The sequence below is a fragment of the Meriones unguiculatus genome, chromosome 3 (assembly GCF_030254825.1).
Source record: "Meriones unguiculatus strain TT.TT164.6M chromosome 3, Bangor_MerUng_6.1, whole genome shotgun sequence".
Taxonomy (NCBI): domain Eukaryota; kingdom Metazoa; phylum Chordata; class Mammalia; order Rodentia; family Muridae; genus Meriones; species Meriones unguiculatus.
The window spans coordinates 161,339,719-161,356,129 of NC_083351.1; the positions used below are offsets into that span (position 1 = coordinate 161,339,719).

Sequence of the window (16,411 nt, forward strand, 5' to 3'; positions counted from 1 at the left end):
TCTACCGAGTTATGCACAAGCTATCTATTTTTGTCTTCTACTCATACACAAAGATACATGTGAACATATACACACAATTCAATATATAATTCATGTATATCTACTTTATACAAGATAGTAATGTTGAGTTCAATACTGAGGACAGAATGATAACAAAATTATAAAATTTCAAAGTTAACACTTTCACTCCTCAATCAGCTTCATTCAGTATAATTTAAACTAGATTTGCAAAACAGTCATTTTAATTTAAGGAACATGAACCACGTTTAGATAACTCAGACAAATAAGGGCATTCTTGAATATAGCAGTGGTATCAAGACTCATACTTATTGGTACACAGGGCACCAAGGAAACACTTCTCATCATAAATCTCTCATTACATCTTAAGAAATAATACAAAATAGTATACAATATTTTATAAAGATTTTGCTTTCTCTACTTTTTAGGGGTTTTTTTATCTTAAGCATAATTAATTGCTTTTAATTTCTTACACTTAAACATTACTGTCATTATTCATACCTTCCACACTGTGATCAGAAATACAAAAATGAGTTTTCACTTTTCTCACCCTTTCTCATAAAAGGAGACACAGAATGGTCCATCTCCTCTTTCTTCATAGTGGTGTAATTTGCATTAGGATTCTCCTTCATCACATCGAAAGAGCTATGGTAGAGGATTTTATTTACAGTTTCTTCTGATATGTCTTTCTCTAGAAACTTTAATATTTTTTTAATTTCACTCTTTGGATCCTGAAATGGTATGGGGAAAAATTAATCAATTCAGTTAGATTTAATCACAAAGAAATGAACGCACTTCATAAGGGTCTGTTTAAGTTTAACTAGTTGTAAAGCTACTGTGGAGTTTTATGCTACTATTTGGGAAAGCAAAATGATTTCCGCAGTCAATCAAGATACCAACAATGTGCTAAGAGCAAGAATAGAATTTAATTCATGAAATTAAAAAAAATTGATTGGGTTAATTCTTTACGGAAGAGGCTGAAACCTCATTCAGAAGGGTAAATAGGATAGACATCAGAAGTAGGAAAAGGCAGGGAATAGGACAAGAGCTTTCCATGGTGGGGTGGGGGAAGGAAGTGATTCTGAAAGACTCTACCCATCAGTTTATTGAAGCAGATGCTGAGACTCATATTCAAAGTCTGGGCAGAATGCAGGGAACCTTATAGAAGAAGGGGAAGATAGAAAGACTTTGAGTGGACAGGTGATCCATAAGACCAACAGAGGCAAAATACCTGGGCCCAGGGGAACCTACAGAGACCAATACTCCAACCAAGGACCATGCATGAAAAGGACCTAGATCACCTCCTCAGATCAAGCACATAGGCTACTCAATTTCCAAGTGGGTTCCCTAGTAAGGAGACCAGGAGATGTCTCTGACATGAACTCAGTGGCAGGCTCTTTGATCACCTCTCTATGGGGTGGAGGGAAGCCTTGCCAGACCACAGAGGAAGAGAATGCAGCCAACCCTGGTGAGACCTGATAGGCTAGGGTCAGATAGAAGCAGATGAGGTCCTCCCTTATCAGTGGACTAGGGAAGGGGGATAAGGGGAGAAAAAAGAGGGTGGATGGGACTGGGAGTTGATAAGGAGGGACAACAGCTGGGTTACAGAGTGAATAAATTATAATAAATAGATAGGAAGAAAATGTAAAAATTTCTCAGTATTACTATACAAAAATACAATGAACTTGAGGATTAATAGTAATAAGACAAATCACTATTTTATACAACTAATATCTTCAACCACTTTGTTTTAAAAATACTACGTTAAGTATAGATTATACTTCTAAAGAATTTTCTGGCAGTAAAAAAATAGTCTATGAACTCTAGTACCTACACATATTTTTTAAGAATATGAAGAAGTGAAATAAGAAAGTTGTGCCAAGTCTTTCATATACAAATCAGGGGGAATCATGATGGAGAAGGGTGAAATGATCATTTTTAGAATGAAAATGTCTAATGTCGATCTAATGAGACAGAAAGTCTTTAATGCTAGCGAAATTCTGCACCTTCTTTACCAACAATGTAAAATGTCCACCATATCTGAGGGGACTGAACCTCATTTACTTGAAAACCTCATGACAAATGAGGTAAGGGCGTTTTATCTAAATTAACATGTGAATTCTTAAAGACCCATATTGCCCACTTCTCATTTCCTACAGGCCCATAACTTGGGCACAATGTAATGTAATCATGGTGCCAAGTATAAAGTTGATCTCACAGGAGCAGCTATAGAATTGATTAAGGAACATACAGAATGATGAGATGATTCCTGAAGAAAAGCATAACAAATTTCTCAAGCCAAAGAATTATTTATCCATCTTAAAAGATTGATAGAATTCTAAAAAACAAGATTAAGTTGAGTCAGACCTACCAAACTCAGAGCAGACTAAGCCTTAATAACCATAATTATAGTTTTTTCCCTGCTAGACAGCGGTTTTGAATGACAGCATGGCTCATGGACTTTAGTTGGTATGTACTTCACTAGTGAAGTAGTGTTAATTGGAACAAAACTGTTTAATTTAGATTCAGTGAGAAAAAGAAAAGTGATACAAAAAGAGCCTGTGTGGCTAGAAGGGGCTTAATTAAGGCCAGAATCTAGTAATTATCTTGATAATTTTATATTTCAGAAGCAAGTCAGCTTTTTGAAAGCATGAGTGCAAACACACGGATTTTTATTTCAAAGATATTTATTGTCTTTGATTGGATAGCAGTACCAAGGTGATGGAGTTGAATTAATTTATGCAGTATTCCAAAATTAGAGTTAAAATTAAATTATCTATGTTTAAAAACTAAGAAGAAAAGAGAGCAAGAGAAATAATTGAAATCTTAGGTTTCTTAAAAAATAAATTGAAATGTCTACTTACTTCTTTCATATCTTCATAAAATAGATAAAGGATACGGTAATCTTTTCTTTTCTCCCACCAGCCCTTCACATGATCATACCAGGGACCAAAACTCACTACAGTTAAATACAAAATGTACAATGAAAATTATTTACATGAAGAAGAAAATAGCTAAATGTCTCTTTAAGTGATGATTATCTGCCCATATACACAGATTTCTGTAGTTGAAGAAAAGGGGGTCATAGCAATGATAGCATATAAGATAACCACTTTCTCACAGAAATTGAAATCTGTTTTAAGAAAGAAAAGTAATTCTGTTACAAGGTGACTCGTGTTGTCTCAAAATCTATGTGCTGAAATGTCTACACTACGTACCTGACAATGAAATTGTACTTAAAGAAAAGATCCCTACAATAAATAAAATTAGTTCTTGACTATGCCATGTTCACTTGCAGGCAACAGCAGTAGAATGGATACACCAAGATGGAAGATCATGGAGAGAACAGGAAGATAGACCCTCACAGTTTATGGAAGAAGACTGTAGATGAACCATAGAATTTTCCTTGGATTTGTAATTCCTACAAATGTGAAAAATAAATTTCTGTTATCTAAGCCACTCATTGTGATATTTTGTTATTGGAACTCTTGAAAACTAATATAACATTTGGTACTTATAACTAAGACCACAAAAAAATGAAGCTGCAGAGTCTGAGTGTTGCAAGTAGTAAGTAGTATGTAAGTTCACAAGAGAGAGAGTAGTGAATAAATAAGATGACATAAAGAAGAAGTGACAAAAGGACTGTGGAAGAGTAGTGTGTGGGTTTCCTGAGAAGCATTCAGGGTTGACATGCTGATGAGATTGAGAGCAGAAATATTTAACAGCTCAAGCCCTGGCAGTTGTTAAGTCTATGCTAGCTGCCCCCTATACACATTTCCTTCTAAGAGGGATTTATTATGGGAATATGTCTCAAAATTTTTTCTATAGTTGCTTCATGATGAAGAAGAGACTTGTTTGTTTATAAAAGAACAGAGGATATAGAAAGACCTAGAGGGGACAGAAACTCCACAAGGAGACCAACAAAACCAACAATACTGGGCCCAGGGAGCCTGCAGAGATTGATGTACCAACCAAGGACCATGCATGAAGAGGATCTAAACCCCTGTTCAGAGGATGGCCATAGGCTGCTCAGTTTTCAAGTGGGTTCTCTAGTAAGGGGATATAGATCTATCTCTGACATTAACTCAGTGGTTAGCTCTTTGATCACTTCCCCCTGGGGGGAGCAACCTTACCAAGCCACAGAGGAAGAGGATGCAGCCAGTCCTGATGAGACCTGATAGGCTAAAGTCAGATATAAGGAGAGGCGGTCCCTCCCCTAACAGTGGACTAGGGAAGAAGTATGTGGAAGAGCAGAGGGAAGATGGATGGGACTGGGAGGATACGAGGGAGGGGGTACAGCTGGGATACAAAGTGAATAAATTGGAATAACCAAATAAATAAATTATATAAATAAAGAACAGAGTCTGTAGGAACAGTCCCTCAAGGGTTTTTGAATACTGAAGAGGAGGATCCAAAGAATAGGCACAAAATTGAAATACTACAACATAAACATTGAGATTTGAAGGCATTTAAATAACCCAACAACAGCTATTCATCATTAATAAAATGAAGAAACCTAGAACTAGAGCCTTCGTGTAGCACAAATTACCCAAAAGTCCTGTCAAAGAAAAAAAAAGGCATGTTTTATTTTTATTTTTTAGTCTTCCCAATGTATAACTAGATTGCTTGGTAAATACTAATTTTATAATAAACAGAAGATTTAGATTTAAAAAAACATACTAGTTTTGAAATCATAATTATAGAAACAGTTGGACACACCTTGCCCAGCCATGAATTTATCAAGGAACTCTTCCCAGGTGCCAGGGTCTGGGTGCAATTTTGCCATTTGGTAGAAATAATAGTAAGAGACAGCTACATCCTTTGCATTCCGTGCCACATAGATCATCTGTATTGGCAAATGAAACACTGATGTTTACTTTTGTAACTTAATTTTTAACATTGTGGGGATTTTTCTTTATCTCTTACAGTTTCCAGTCATGATATTTGTGCACATATGCTCAGCATAATACATTCACAACTATATCTTGTTTTAATACACAAATCTCATCTCCTATTTCTGACACATCTGCATTCTGCTTAACCTTTGTAAAGATTATCTTTTGAAACAAGAAAAATAATTGTAATAAAAACTAGAACCTTCAACTCTATGTTCTTATGTCTTTGACACGAGGAGGTACTTTGCAGGCTACAGAAAGAGGAATCTGGACACCAACTCAGGCACAAAACCCTCTATCTGGGAGCCCAAGATTGCAGTGAGCAGGGTGCATAGTATGTGAGGGGCACAGGATCTGAAACTCTAAAATGGGAGAGTGGAGGGGCAGCTGAAGCCAGACATCGACATTGAGGCTTCCCAGGTGAGATGGGACAACCTGTGAGATAAAACACTGTGGATCCATGTCACCCATGGAGATCTCCAGGGCCTGAGAGTGGGGATTACTCAACCCCCTGCTTACCCTTACCCAAAGCACAGGCCTCCCTGCCATGCTGAGTTGGCAGTGGTTGCCCCAAGCATGAACTTCCTTGCTTGGTGACTGAGACAGGAGAGGCAGTGGCAGTACAGGACTCCCAGATGTACTGCTGCAGTGAGTGGTGGCTAGCTCAAGCAGGAACATCCATGCTAGGTGACTGAGATGGCAGAGGCAGCTGCCCCAAGTACAGGTCTCCCTGCCCAGGAGGCAAACAGTGGACACCACTGAGCTGATGCATCTCCTACACTCTCATTTACCCCTGTGCCCAAATTTGAGAGTAGACAACAAGGGAATCCCCTGTGCTTTCTGATTAGGTCTGCGAGGAATGGAGGGCATCATCAAGTGAGTGCATGAAGAGCCCCAAATCCAGGGTCCCTCTATGCTAGCAGACAAGACATTGCATCCCTCCCACCCACACTTCCACTGTGGGCAACATAAGGATCCTTGGGACAGTATTCTCAACATTGAAGGCCCTGTTCTGTGGGTCTACCAGTGGAGTCCAGGCAAACAATTCCTGGAGCCCAGACAGATCTGAATACCAGGAAGAAAGTACAAAAGGCCTGTAGGCCACTGAGGTATTCAGGGCACCTGCACATGCACATTGCACCCCAATCACTGCCAGTACCCCCTCCTACCACCCTTTCAGGCATTTGCATGCTCTAATACCCTGTCCTTCAAGGCACACTTCCACACATACTCCCACACTTACACACATGTACCTGCGACATTCCTCCCTTAGCTACAGATGAAACACCGGCATCCACTCTCAAATCAACAGTCCTCTCTCATCTTCCTGAGGAATACTCCAGACACCAGAACAAAAGAGACCCAGTCTGAAGTACAGACTCCAAGAATAAGCAGCAAAGTTAATGACCAAGCAGATGACTAGAGGTTGGCATAAGAACACATTCAACAAAAACCAGGACGTCATGGCTTTACCAGCAACCCCCCAAAAAAATGTATACTCTAATTAATCAGAAACAGGAAAATTATCTCAAATCTATGCTTCTCAAATTATTAGAGGCACATAAAGAGGAAATGACCAAAGCTCTCAGAGAAATACAAGCAAATACAGCCAAACAAATAAAGGTACAATTAGAGGTATACAGAGAGAAAATGAACAACAACAAAAAATAGAGGTTATTATGGAAAGACAGGAATCCACATTCAAACAGATGAAGGAAACGGTGCAAGACATGAAAACAAAATTAGAATCAATAAAGAAAACACAAACAGAGAAAACTCTGAAGCTGGGGAACTTAGAGAAAAGATCAGGAAGCATAAAATTAAGCCTCACCAATAGAATACAAGAGATGGAAGAAAGAATCTCAGGCACTGAAGATACACTTGCAGAAATTGATACATCTCTCAAAGAAAAAGTAAAGTCAGAAAAATTCCAAACACAAAACATCTAAGAAATGAAGTACACCATGAAAAGATGAAATCTAAGAATAATAGGAATAGATGAAAAAGAAGATTCTGGGGTCCAAGGTCCAGAAAATATTTTCAAGAAAATCATAGAAGAAAATTTCCCCAACTTAAAGAAAGAGCTATCCATAAACATACAAGAGGCCAACAGAACACCAAATACACTAGATCAGAAAAGAAACTCCTCATGTAACATAATAGTCAAAATAAATCTACAGAACAAAGAAAAAATATTGAAAGCAGAATGGCAAAAAGGCCAATATATGAAGATAGACCTATCAGAATCATACCAGAACTCTCAACAGAAACTATGTAAGCCAGAAGGGCTGGGCAGATGTCTTGCAGATTCTAAGAAACCACAGATGCCAACCCAGACTACTATACCCAGTAAAGCATTCAACCAACATAGATGGAGGAAACAAAATATTCCATGACAAAACAAAACTTAAACAATATCTACACAGCAACCCAGCCCTACAGAAGATACTAGAAGGAGAACTCCAATCCAATGAAATCAACTATACCCAAGAAAACACAGGATACAGATAAATTCAAAACAAAAAAAAAGAAAGAAAAAAGAAAAAAAAAGAAAAGAAAACAAGCATAGAGAAACAGTAACACCACCAATTCCACAATAAATATAACTAACATTCACTGGTCACTATTATCTATCAACATCAATGGACTCAACTCTCCAATAAAAAGACACAGACTAACAGAATGGTTGCAGAAAAAGGATCCAACATTCTGCTCCATCCAAGAAACACACCTCTGCAAGAAAGATAAATACTACCTCAGAGTAAATGGTTGGAAAATGTTTTTCAAACAAATAGATCCAGAAAACAAGCTGGGGTAGCTATCTTAATAGCTAATAAAATAGACTTTCAATCAAAATTAATCAAAAAAGATGAGAGATTTTCATCAAAGTAAAATTTCACCAGGAGGACATAACAATTCTGAACATGTATGCCCCAAATACAAGAGTATCTATATTTGTAAATAAAACATTATTAAAGCTGAAATCACACATCAATCCCAACACCTTAATAGTGGGAGACTTCAACACTCCACTCTCACCAAGGGACAGATCATCTAGACAGAAGCTAAATAGGGAAATAATGACACCTACTGAGGTCTTAAATCAAATGGACCTAATAGATGTCTACAGAACTTTTCACCCAAAAGAGTATTCCTTGTTTACAAGCACCTCACAGAACCTTCTCAAAAACTGAGCATATAGTTGGGCAAAAAGCAAGCCTCAGCAGATACAAGAAGATTTAAATAACCCCTTGTGTCTTATCAGACCAGCATGGCTTAAAACTAGACCTCAAAAATAACAAAAAGCCTACAACCACATGGAAACTAAACAACTCTTTGATCAATGGCAGCTTGGTTAGGGAAGAAATGAAAAAATAAATTAGAGACTTCCTAAAATTCAATGAAAATGAAGGCACAACCTACCCAAATTATGGGACACAATGAAAGCCGTGCTAAGAGGAAAGTTCATAGCACTAAGTGCCTCCAGAAAGAAGTTTGAGACATATCATACAAACAACTTAAACAACCTAAAACAATGTCACTGAAATCAAGGAAAAGGCAAAGCTGTCAATTCTCTCCATTTCTCTTCAATGTAGTACTTGACACCATAGCTAGAACAATAAGACAACTAAAGGATATCAAAGGGATACATTATAGATGGTTGTGAGCCACCCTGTGGTTGCTGGGAATTGAGGTCAGGACCTTAGAAAGGACAACTAGTGCTCTTAACCTCTGAGCCATCTCTCCAGCCCAAAATATAAATTTTAAATAAAAAAAAATTTAAATTTTCACTGAAAAAATCTTTACTAGGTAAATATAGACACAAAAGAATAAATTCCCTTGTGTAAGATAATAATGTAAGACCTGTAATGTGTACAATGTCATAAGAAGTAAATGTTATGTTATTGTGGAATATTCAACATGGGCAATGCATTGAGACAAACGATACCACAGATAGTGTTTTGATGAAGCTAAAATTATGGGAAACTAAGAATGTTTTATTCTTACCCAGAGGAGAAAAGAGCTACACAAGGAGAGCAACAGACCAAAATATCTGAGATGAGGGGTCTTTTCTGAGACTGATACTCCAACCAAAGACCATGCATGAAGATAACCTAGCACCCCTGTACAGATGTAGCCCATGACATCTCAGTGTCCAAGTGGGTTCTCTAATAATGGGAACAGGGACTGTCTCTGACATGAAGTCAGTGGCTGGCACTTTGACCACCTCCCCCTGAGGGGGGAGCAACCTTGCCAGGCCACAGAGGAAGACCTGATAGGCTGGGGTTAGATGAAAGGGGAGGAGGATCTCCCCTATCAGTGGACTTGGGGAGGGGTATGGGAGGAAATGAGAAAGGGAGGGTGGGATTGGGAGGGGATGAGGGAGAGGGCTACAGCTGGGATACAAAGTGAATTAATAATTAATAAATTAATAAGTAATTAATAAAAATTAAACACAAGCCATATGTGTTGCTTATGTATTAGAGTATGTGTGGATGTCCCCTAAATTGCTGCAATACTGCAAAGTTTCACACAATGGAGAGCAACCTCATGTAAGTGGAATTGAGGACACTTCTTCCAATTTATCCTCCAAGTGTCTTCTACTCTATTTTCTCACAAGTCCACTTCCAGTATGGTATTGGAAAGGCACAGAAAGTTGTAGAAATCAGTTTGACTGCTCTGTCACTTTTTCTTAGCATATCAGCCGAATAAGAAAACTGAATCACACCTGCTGTTATGTCAGTGACAGAATTTCCAGAGAGCATTAGCTATGGGGAGAAGACCCATTGAGATGATCAATATTGAATTAAAACTTGGTAGGATCTGGAATCACCCAGGTTACAAGCTTCTGCTCATTTAGTTTTTAGATTAGGTTACTTGAAGGAGCTGTGGCCCTGGTGGGAATAAAAATGAGTTGTCAACTAAACACTAGAAGTCACCCTGTTGGCTTACTACTTGCACAGTGTGCCCAGCTGCTTTGTGATTTATTCTCATAGAAGACATCTTCCATATCAAATAATGGCTTTATTCATAATAGCCAGAAACTGGAAACAACCCAGATGTCCCTCAACTGAAGAATGGATAAAGAAAGTGTGGTATCTTTACATAATGGAATACTATTCAGCTAGTAAAAACAAGGCCATATGGAAATTTGCAAGCAAATAAATGGATCTGGAAAACTTCATCCTGAGTAAGGTAACTCAGACCCAGAAAGATACACATTGTATATACTCACTTATAAGTGGATATTAGCTGTATAATACAGGATAACCATACTGCAGTTAATAGACCTAAAGAAGCTAAGTAATAAGGAAGCCCCTAGGGAGGATGCTTAATTATCATTCAAAAGGGAAAATAGAAGAGACTCCAGACATGGTTGAAGAGATGGAACAGGATGGGAGCTTTCCACAGATGTCTTATGAATGATTCCACCTAGCAGAGGATTGAAGCAGATGCTGAGACTCAGAGCCAAAATTTGGACACAGTGCAAGGAGTCTTATGGAAGAGTGGAGAGGTAGAAAGACCCAGAGAGGACAGGAGCTCTACAAGAAATCAACAGAGCCATCAAATCTGGGCCCAGGGAGGCCTATGCAGACTGATGCACCAACCAAGAACCATGCATGGAGAGGACCCAGGACTCCTGCTCAGATAAAGCTGATATGCAGCTCACTCTCCATGTGGATTACCTAGTAAGGGAACCAGGGTCTGTCTCTGACGTGAACTCTGTAGCTTGCCCTTTCATCACTTCCCCCGGGGTAAGGGGAAGAGGATGTAGGCAGTTCTAAACAGACTTGATAGTATGGGGTCAGTAGGTAAGGGAGGAGGGCTCCCCCTTTATGAGGACTAGGGAGGAGATAAGAGGGAAGAGGGTGGGTAGGACCATGAGAAAATAAGGGATGGGGATATGAACCCAATGTAAAATGAATAAATTAATTTTAAAAAAGAAATAGGTTTTAGAGATGTAGTTTTAGGCTCTTATGGAATACATACTGTAGCTTGCAACCTTCTTGAAGAAGACCTTAAACCCTGTAAACATTATTAGTTATTTGTTATATCAGTATCAACAGACTATGGCAATAAGCCCAAAGTATCTAGCGATGCCATCTGTAACCTTTTGCAAGATGTATTGGACTTGGTGTAGTACAGAGAAGATGCTTTAAGATATCTCCACAAACTCCTAAAAGTAAACTTTACCTCCTTCCAGCACTTTTGTTGATATTCATTACTAGATTACCTCTGTCTCTCTGTGAGTCTGTCTCTGTATCTCCTCTCTCTCTCTCTCTCTCTCTCTCTCTCTCTCTCTCTCTCTCTCTCTCTGTGTGTGTGTGTGTGTGTGTGTGTGTGTGTATGTGTGTGTGTGTATTTGCTGAAAATGAAGTCCTTACGTAAATGAACCCAAGAAGAGATAGCTCAATTCAGTGGTCAATAAGCCAAATTAAAGGTACTAATCTAATTAATAAATAAGAAAGTACAAGTTAAACCCCAGAATAGACACTATCATGAGGCAAATAATGTTTTACCTATATTTCGTGTTAATAAAGAGTAACTTTGTCAACATCATTCATCAATACTTCAACTACTTCAAATACTATTTTTAAGTATCCACTATACAAATGAGTGAGTACTTTAAGTTTCAATAATTCTATTCCTAAATATGTGGCCAAGAGAACATGTACATACATACACTAAAAGACCTAAAACATGCACAGCAACACCATTTCTATTGCAGACAACTAGCAGAAACTGAGCCATCTATCAACAGTACTGCTTATAACTAAGCTATGAAGTGGTCACATGTATTTCATGCTGTGTAGTAGTACTGGTCCTCAAATGTCAATTTGAATTAGCTTTAAAAATGATATTGTTAAATTTTTAGGCTTTTGGTCTTCATTCCCACAATTTGTGATTCAGAAGATCTGAATAAAACCTGAGAATTATATATCTAGAAATCTGGTTACCTGTTTCTTGTAATGCAACACAATGCATATATTTATACAGGAAGAACTACACTCACATCTGTATTAAGTAATATTACCCTGAGTCTCAGCATCTGCTTCGATCCCCTTTGGGTGAATCCTTTTAGAGGACCCTTCATAGTAGACTCCCATCCTGTTCCCTCTCTTCCACTGCTTCTGGTGTCTATCCTGTTTGCGGTTCTGAATGAGATTTAAGCATCCTCCCTAGGGTCCTCCTTAGTGTTTAGCTTCTTTAGTTCTGTAGATGGCTGTCCTATTATACAGCTAATATCTGCTTATTAGTGAATGTATATCATGCCCGTCTTTCTGTTTCTGGGTTACCTCACTCAGGATGATCTCTTCTAGTTCCACCCATTTGCCTGCAAATTTCATGATTTCCTTGTTTTTAATAGCTGAGTAGTATTCCATTATGTATCCAAACTTTAGGCACAGCACAGGGAGTCTTATGGAGGAAGAGATATGTGGAATTAGAGGGTCATGGAGGGGACAGGAGCCCCACAAGGAGATCAACAAAACCGAGAGATCTAGCCAACGGGTCCCGCAGAGACTGATGCACCCACGGAGGACCATGCCTGGAGAGGAAGTAGAGCCCCTGCTCAGATGTGGCCGATTGGCAGCTCAGTCTCCATGTGGATCTCTGAGTGAGGGGATGAAGGGCTGCCTCTATCATGAACTCAGTTGATTGTTCTCTGATCACTTGCCCCTGAAGATGCAGCCTTGCCAGGCCATGGAAGAAGAGGATTCAGGCAGTCCTGATGAGACTTTACAAGCTATGGGCAGATAGCAATAGTGGAGAACTCCCCATTTCAGTAGACTAGGGGAAGGAGATGAGGAGAAGAGAGAGAGAGGGTGAGACTAGGGGAGTTGAGGGAGGGGGCTTCAATTGGGATATATAATGCATAAATTGTGAAGAAAAAAATTAACAAAAGAAATATGACAATAAATTACACAATATACACAGTTTATAATTACAAGATAAATAGTCAAAGTTACTTCTGGTGAAAATACAAATGTTACTGACAAAAAGTTTACTGTAACTGAACTTTTGGAGCAATGACAATATAAAACATCTATTGATTAATTTATGGAATTTTATATGCTTATTAATTCATATAAGTTTCAATCAATCTGTTCTGGTACTATTTGAACATCAATTCTTTAAAATTAATTGAATGACAAGTGAAAGAGTTAAGAATGAGAGAAATGTATGACAGTGATTCAAGCACAGTGTACAATGTCTTTCTTCATAATAGATGTCTAAAGTGTCTATAGAGGCTACACCTGAAGAAAAGAAAGAAAATGAGACAATGGACTTGTTGAGCCATGCCTACCAATACTGTTGAGTCTGCCTATCAATACTCACTCTAGTAAAGGAACTAGTAATGGGGTAAATACATGGTGAAACGTCGGGGAATGTATGACTGCAGGATTGCCCTTTTCTTGTTTATTTGTTTGTTTCCTATGTTGTACTTGCTGAATCCCTGTGTTACTGCTGAAACATATTAACATATTGAGCTTATGTGCACTGTTCAAATTGTTTAAACTGTTCAAACTTTCTTTAACTGGAAAGAAAATAATATTCCTGTTTATGTCAAGGACCCAGATCTTAGGTGTCTTCACTTCTAATATGGTCAGATGATAAATAAAGTACTGACACTCAGGCCGTCCATGACTAAATCGTAACCACTTATCATTCAAAGTTAAATGAATACCCTTTACATTTCCTACACAAAACCTGGCAGAATTTTGCATTATTTTTCTGTCTCTAATTGCACTTCTAAATTATGGTCCATAGAAATGTAGCTAGGGTGTTTGTTTGTTTGTTTGTTTGTTTGTTTTGCTGGTTATACTTGGAAACTTCATAAACTTGTGATTGACTTGCTACTCTATTTTGCTTTAAAAATTGACTTAAATACCCTCAAGTTAAAAAAAATAAAAAAGGGATAACTGTAGCAAACCTTGGGGTTGGCTTGGCCTAGCTGTCTTGAAAGGCATGCATCATAGGTTTTTCAGGTTAAAGTCCATGAGTCCTGGGACATGTACCTTCAAGCTCTTGAGAAAACAGTGCACTTTCTCAGGCAGTGAAGCACGCAGGACTCTCTGTCTTTATTTTTCTATTTCTTTTATTTATTATTAATTACAGTTTATTCACTTTGTATTCCAGCTGTAGCTCCTTCCCTCGTCCCCTCCCAATCCTACCTTCCTTTCCTCATTTCCTCCCATGTCCCTACCCAAGTCCAATCCTCCCCTTCCATCTGACGCTAGCCTATCAAATCTCTTCAGAACTGGTGGTATTATTGTCTTCCTGTGTGGTCTGGTAAGGCTGTTCCTCCCTCAGGGGAAGGTGATCAAAGAGCCAGCCACTAAGTTCATGTCAGAGACAGTCCCTGTTCCCATTACTAGGGTACCCACTTGGACACTGAGCTGCCATGGGCTACATCTGTGCAGGGGTTTTAGGTTATTTCCACGCTTGGTCCTTGGATGGAGTATCAGCCTCAGAAAAGATCCCTGGGCCCAGATATTTGGTTGTGCTGCTCTCCTGGTGGAGCTCCTGTTCCCACCAGGTCTTTCTCTCTCCCCTTCTTTCATAAGATTCCCTGCACTCTGCTCAAAGTTTGGCTATGAGTCTCAGCATCTGCTCTGATACCTTGCTGGGTAGAGTCTTTCAGAGGGCCTGTGTTGTAGGCTCCTGTCCTGTTCTCCATTTTCTCCCTCTTCCAATGTCCATCCTGATGTTCTGAATGAGGATTGATCATCTTACCCAGGTTCCTCCTTGTTGCTTAGCTTCTTTTGATGTTCAGATTTTAGTATGTTTATCCTATATTACATGTCTAATATCCACTTATAAGTGAGCATATACCATGTGTGTCTTTCTGCTTCTGGGTTTCTCTCTCTATGTTTCCTAGTAGTCAAGGAAGCACAAAAACTTGTCAGAATAACTGCTCTGAGACATTAATCATGTGTACCCTGTGTAGCTTGCAAATGTCTTTGTGTCCTGGAACCTAAAACTGTATTGATCCTGGATATTTACATTGTATTCTGTTTCTAATAAATGTATAAAAATCCAACTGCTCTCAATAAAATTTCTCCTGACTCAGTTCTGCTGCAGCCCCTATAACCTAGCCAGATTTAATTCCTTGTGGCCATATCAGGTTATTGGCCTGGAAAGTGAGTGCGGACTCTCTCTACACACACACACACACACACACACACACACACACATACACACACACGTTTTCTCTTCATCCTTTTATCTCATTTACAATATGAAAAGATTGAATGAGAATATTTCAAATTCTTCTTTGATCTCTCCTCTCTCTCTCTTTCTCTCTCTCTCTTTCTCTCTCTGTGTGTGTGTGTGTGTGTGTGTGTGTGTGTGTGTGTGTGTGTATCAGGGCACAGGGATCTTTTATGAGACTGTTTCTCCAACCAAGGACCATGTATGGATATAACTGAGAACCCCTGCTCAGATGTAGCCCATGGTAGCTCAGTATCCAAATGGGTACCCCAGTAAGGGGAACAGGGAGTATTTCTGACATGAACTCAATGGCTGGCTCTTTATTGCAGCCAGTCCTGATGATACCTGATAAGCTAGGGTCAGATGAAAGGGGAGGAGGTCCTCCCCTATCAGTGGACTTTGAAAGGGATAGGGAGGAGATGAGGGAGGGAGGGTGGGATTGGTAGAGAATGAGGGAAGAGGCTTCAGCTGGGATACAAAGTAAATAACCTGTGATTAATACTAAAAAAAATAAATTATTAAAAAACATTTAAATGCAAAAAGCCAAGAATTTGAGTGACAGAAAGAGAAAGGAATATATAGGTTCAGTTAGAGGAAGAAAATGGAAGGTGGAAATGACATAATTATATTCTAATCTCAAGAAAATTTAAAAAGAACAAAAAGAAATAAAACATAAAGAGAGATTACTTTTCATTTGCTACCTTGCAGTCATTTTTCCAAAATGAGGAAGGAAGAAGCTGAACAGGCAGATGTGTTTTCACTAGTCGAGGAGACTGCATGTTTCTCAACAGTTCAACCCCTACAAACATACACAATAACAAACTGCATTGTGTCATAAGTTTAGAATTACACGGGTTATTTTCAATTTATCCTAAGAACTTCTAACCATTAATAAAGTTTTTATTTTATTCATTTATTTATTTATCTACCTACCTATCTATTTTTTATTTGTTTTACTTTTTGGCTCTATAGATCAACAGCTTCATATATTTCTAAAATCTCAGAGAACAACTTTCAAAAGTCATGGTGAAAGGGGCTATCTTATTCTCTGTAAGTTTTATGGTATAATGATATCTACATGTCTGTAAAAACAGTTCCTCATTCATAACACAAGATGAACAGCTGTTTGAACCAGTCTCCAGGTTTTTTTTCTTCATCTTTTAGCTCATTTAAAATATGAAAAAATTGAATGAAAATATTTCATTTTCCTCTATTCAAACTCTATGATGAAATTATGTCATAATCTTCATTTGTATTTTTCAAGATTTAAAATAATGTTAAGA

At 38.4% G+C, this 16,411-nt stretch overlaps 1 protein-coding gene across 2 annotated transcripts in view; it reads right to left on the reverse strand.

Annotated features, from left to right (window-relative positions):
* Positions 1–16,411, reverse strand: part of LOC110541414 (sulfotransferase 1 family member D1) — a 29,503-nt gene that overhangs the window by 2,214 nt on the left and 10,878 nt on the right. The window contains exons 4-7 of one of the 2 annotated variants that reach the window (XM_060378736.1): positions 15,830–15,927; positions 4,738–4,864; positions 2,883–2,977; positions 569–749 (exon numbers count right to left, since the gene is read on the reverse strand). In XM_060378736.1, coding sequence (XP_060234719.1) covers positions 569–749; positions 2,883–2,977; positions 4,738–4,864; positions 15,830–15,927 — 501 coding nt within the window. The remainder of the gene's footprint in view (positions 1–568; positions 750–2,882; positions 2,978–4,737; positions 4,865–15,829; positions 15,928–16,411) is intronic. The other variant, XM_060378735.1, reaches the window with a different exon arrangement.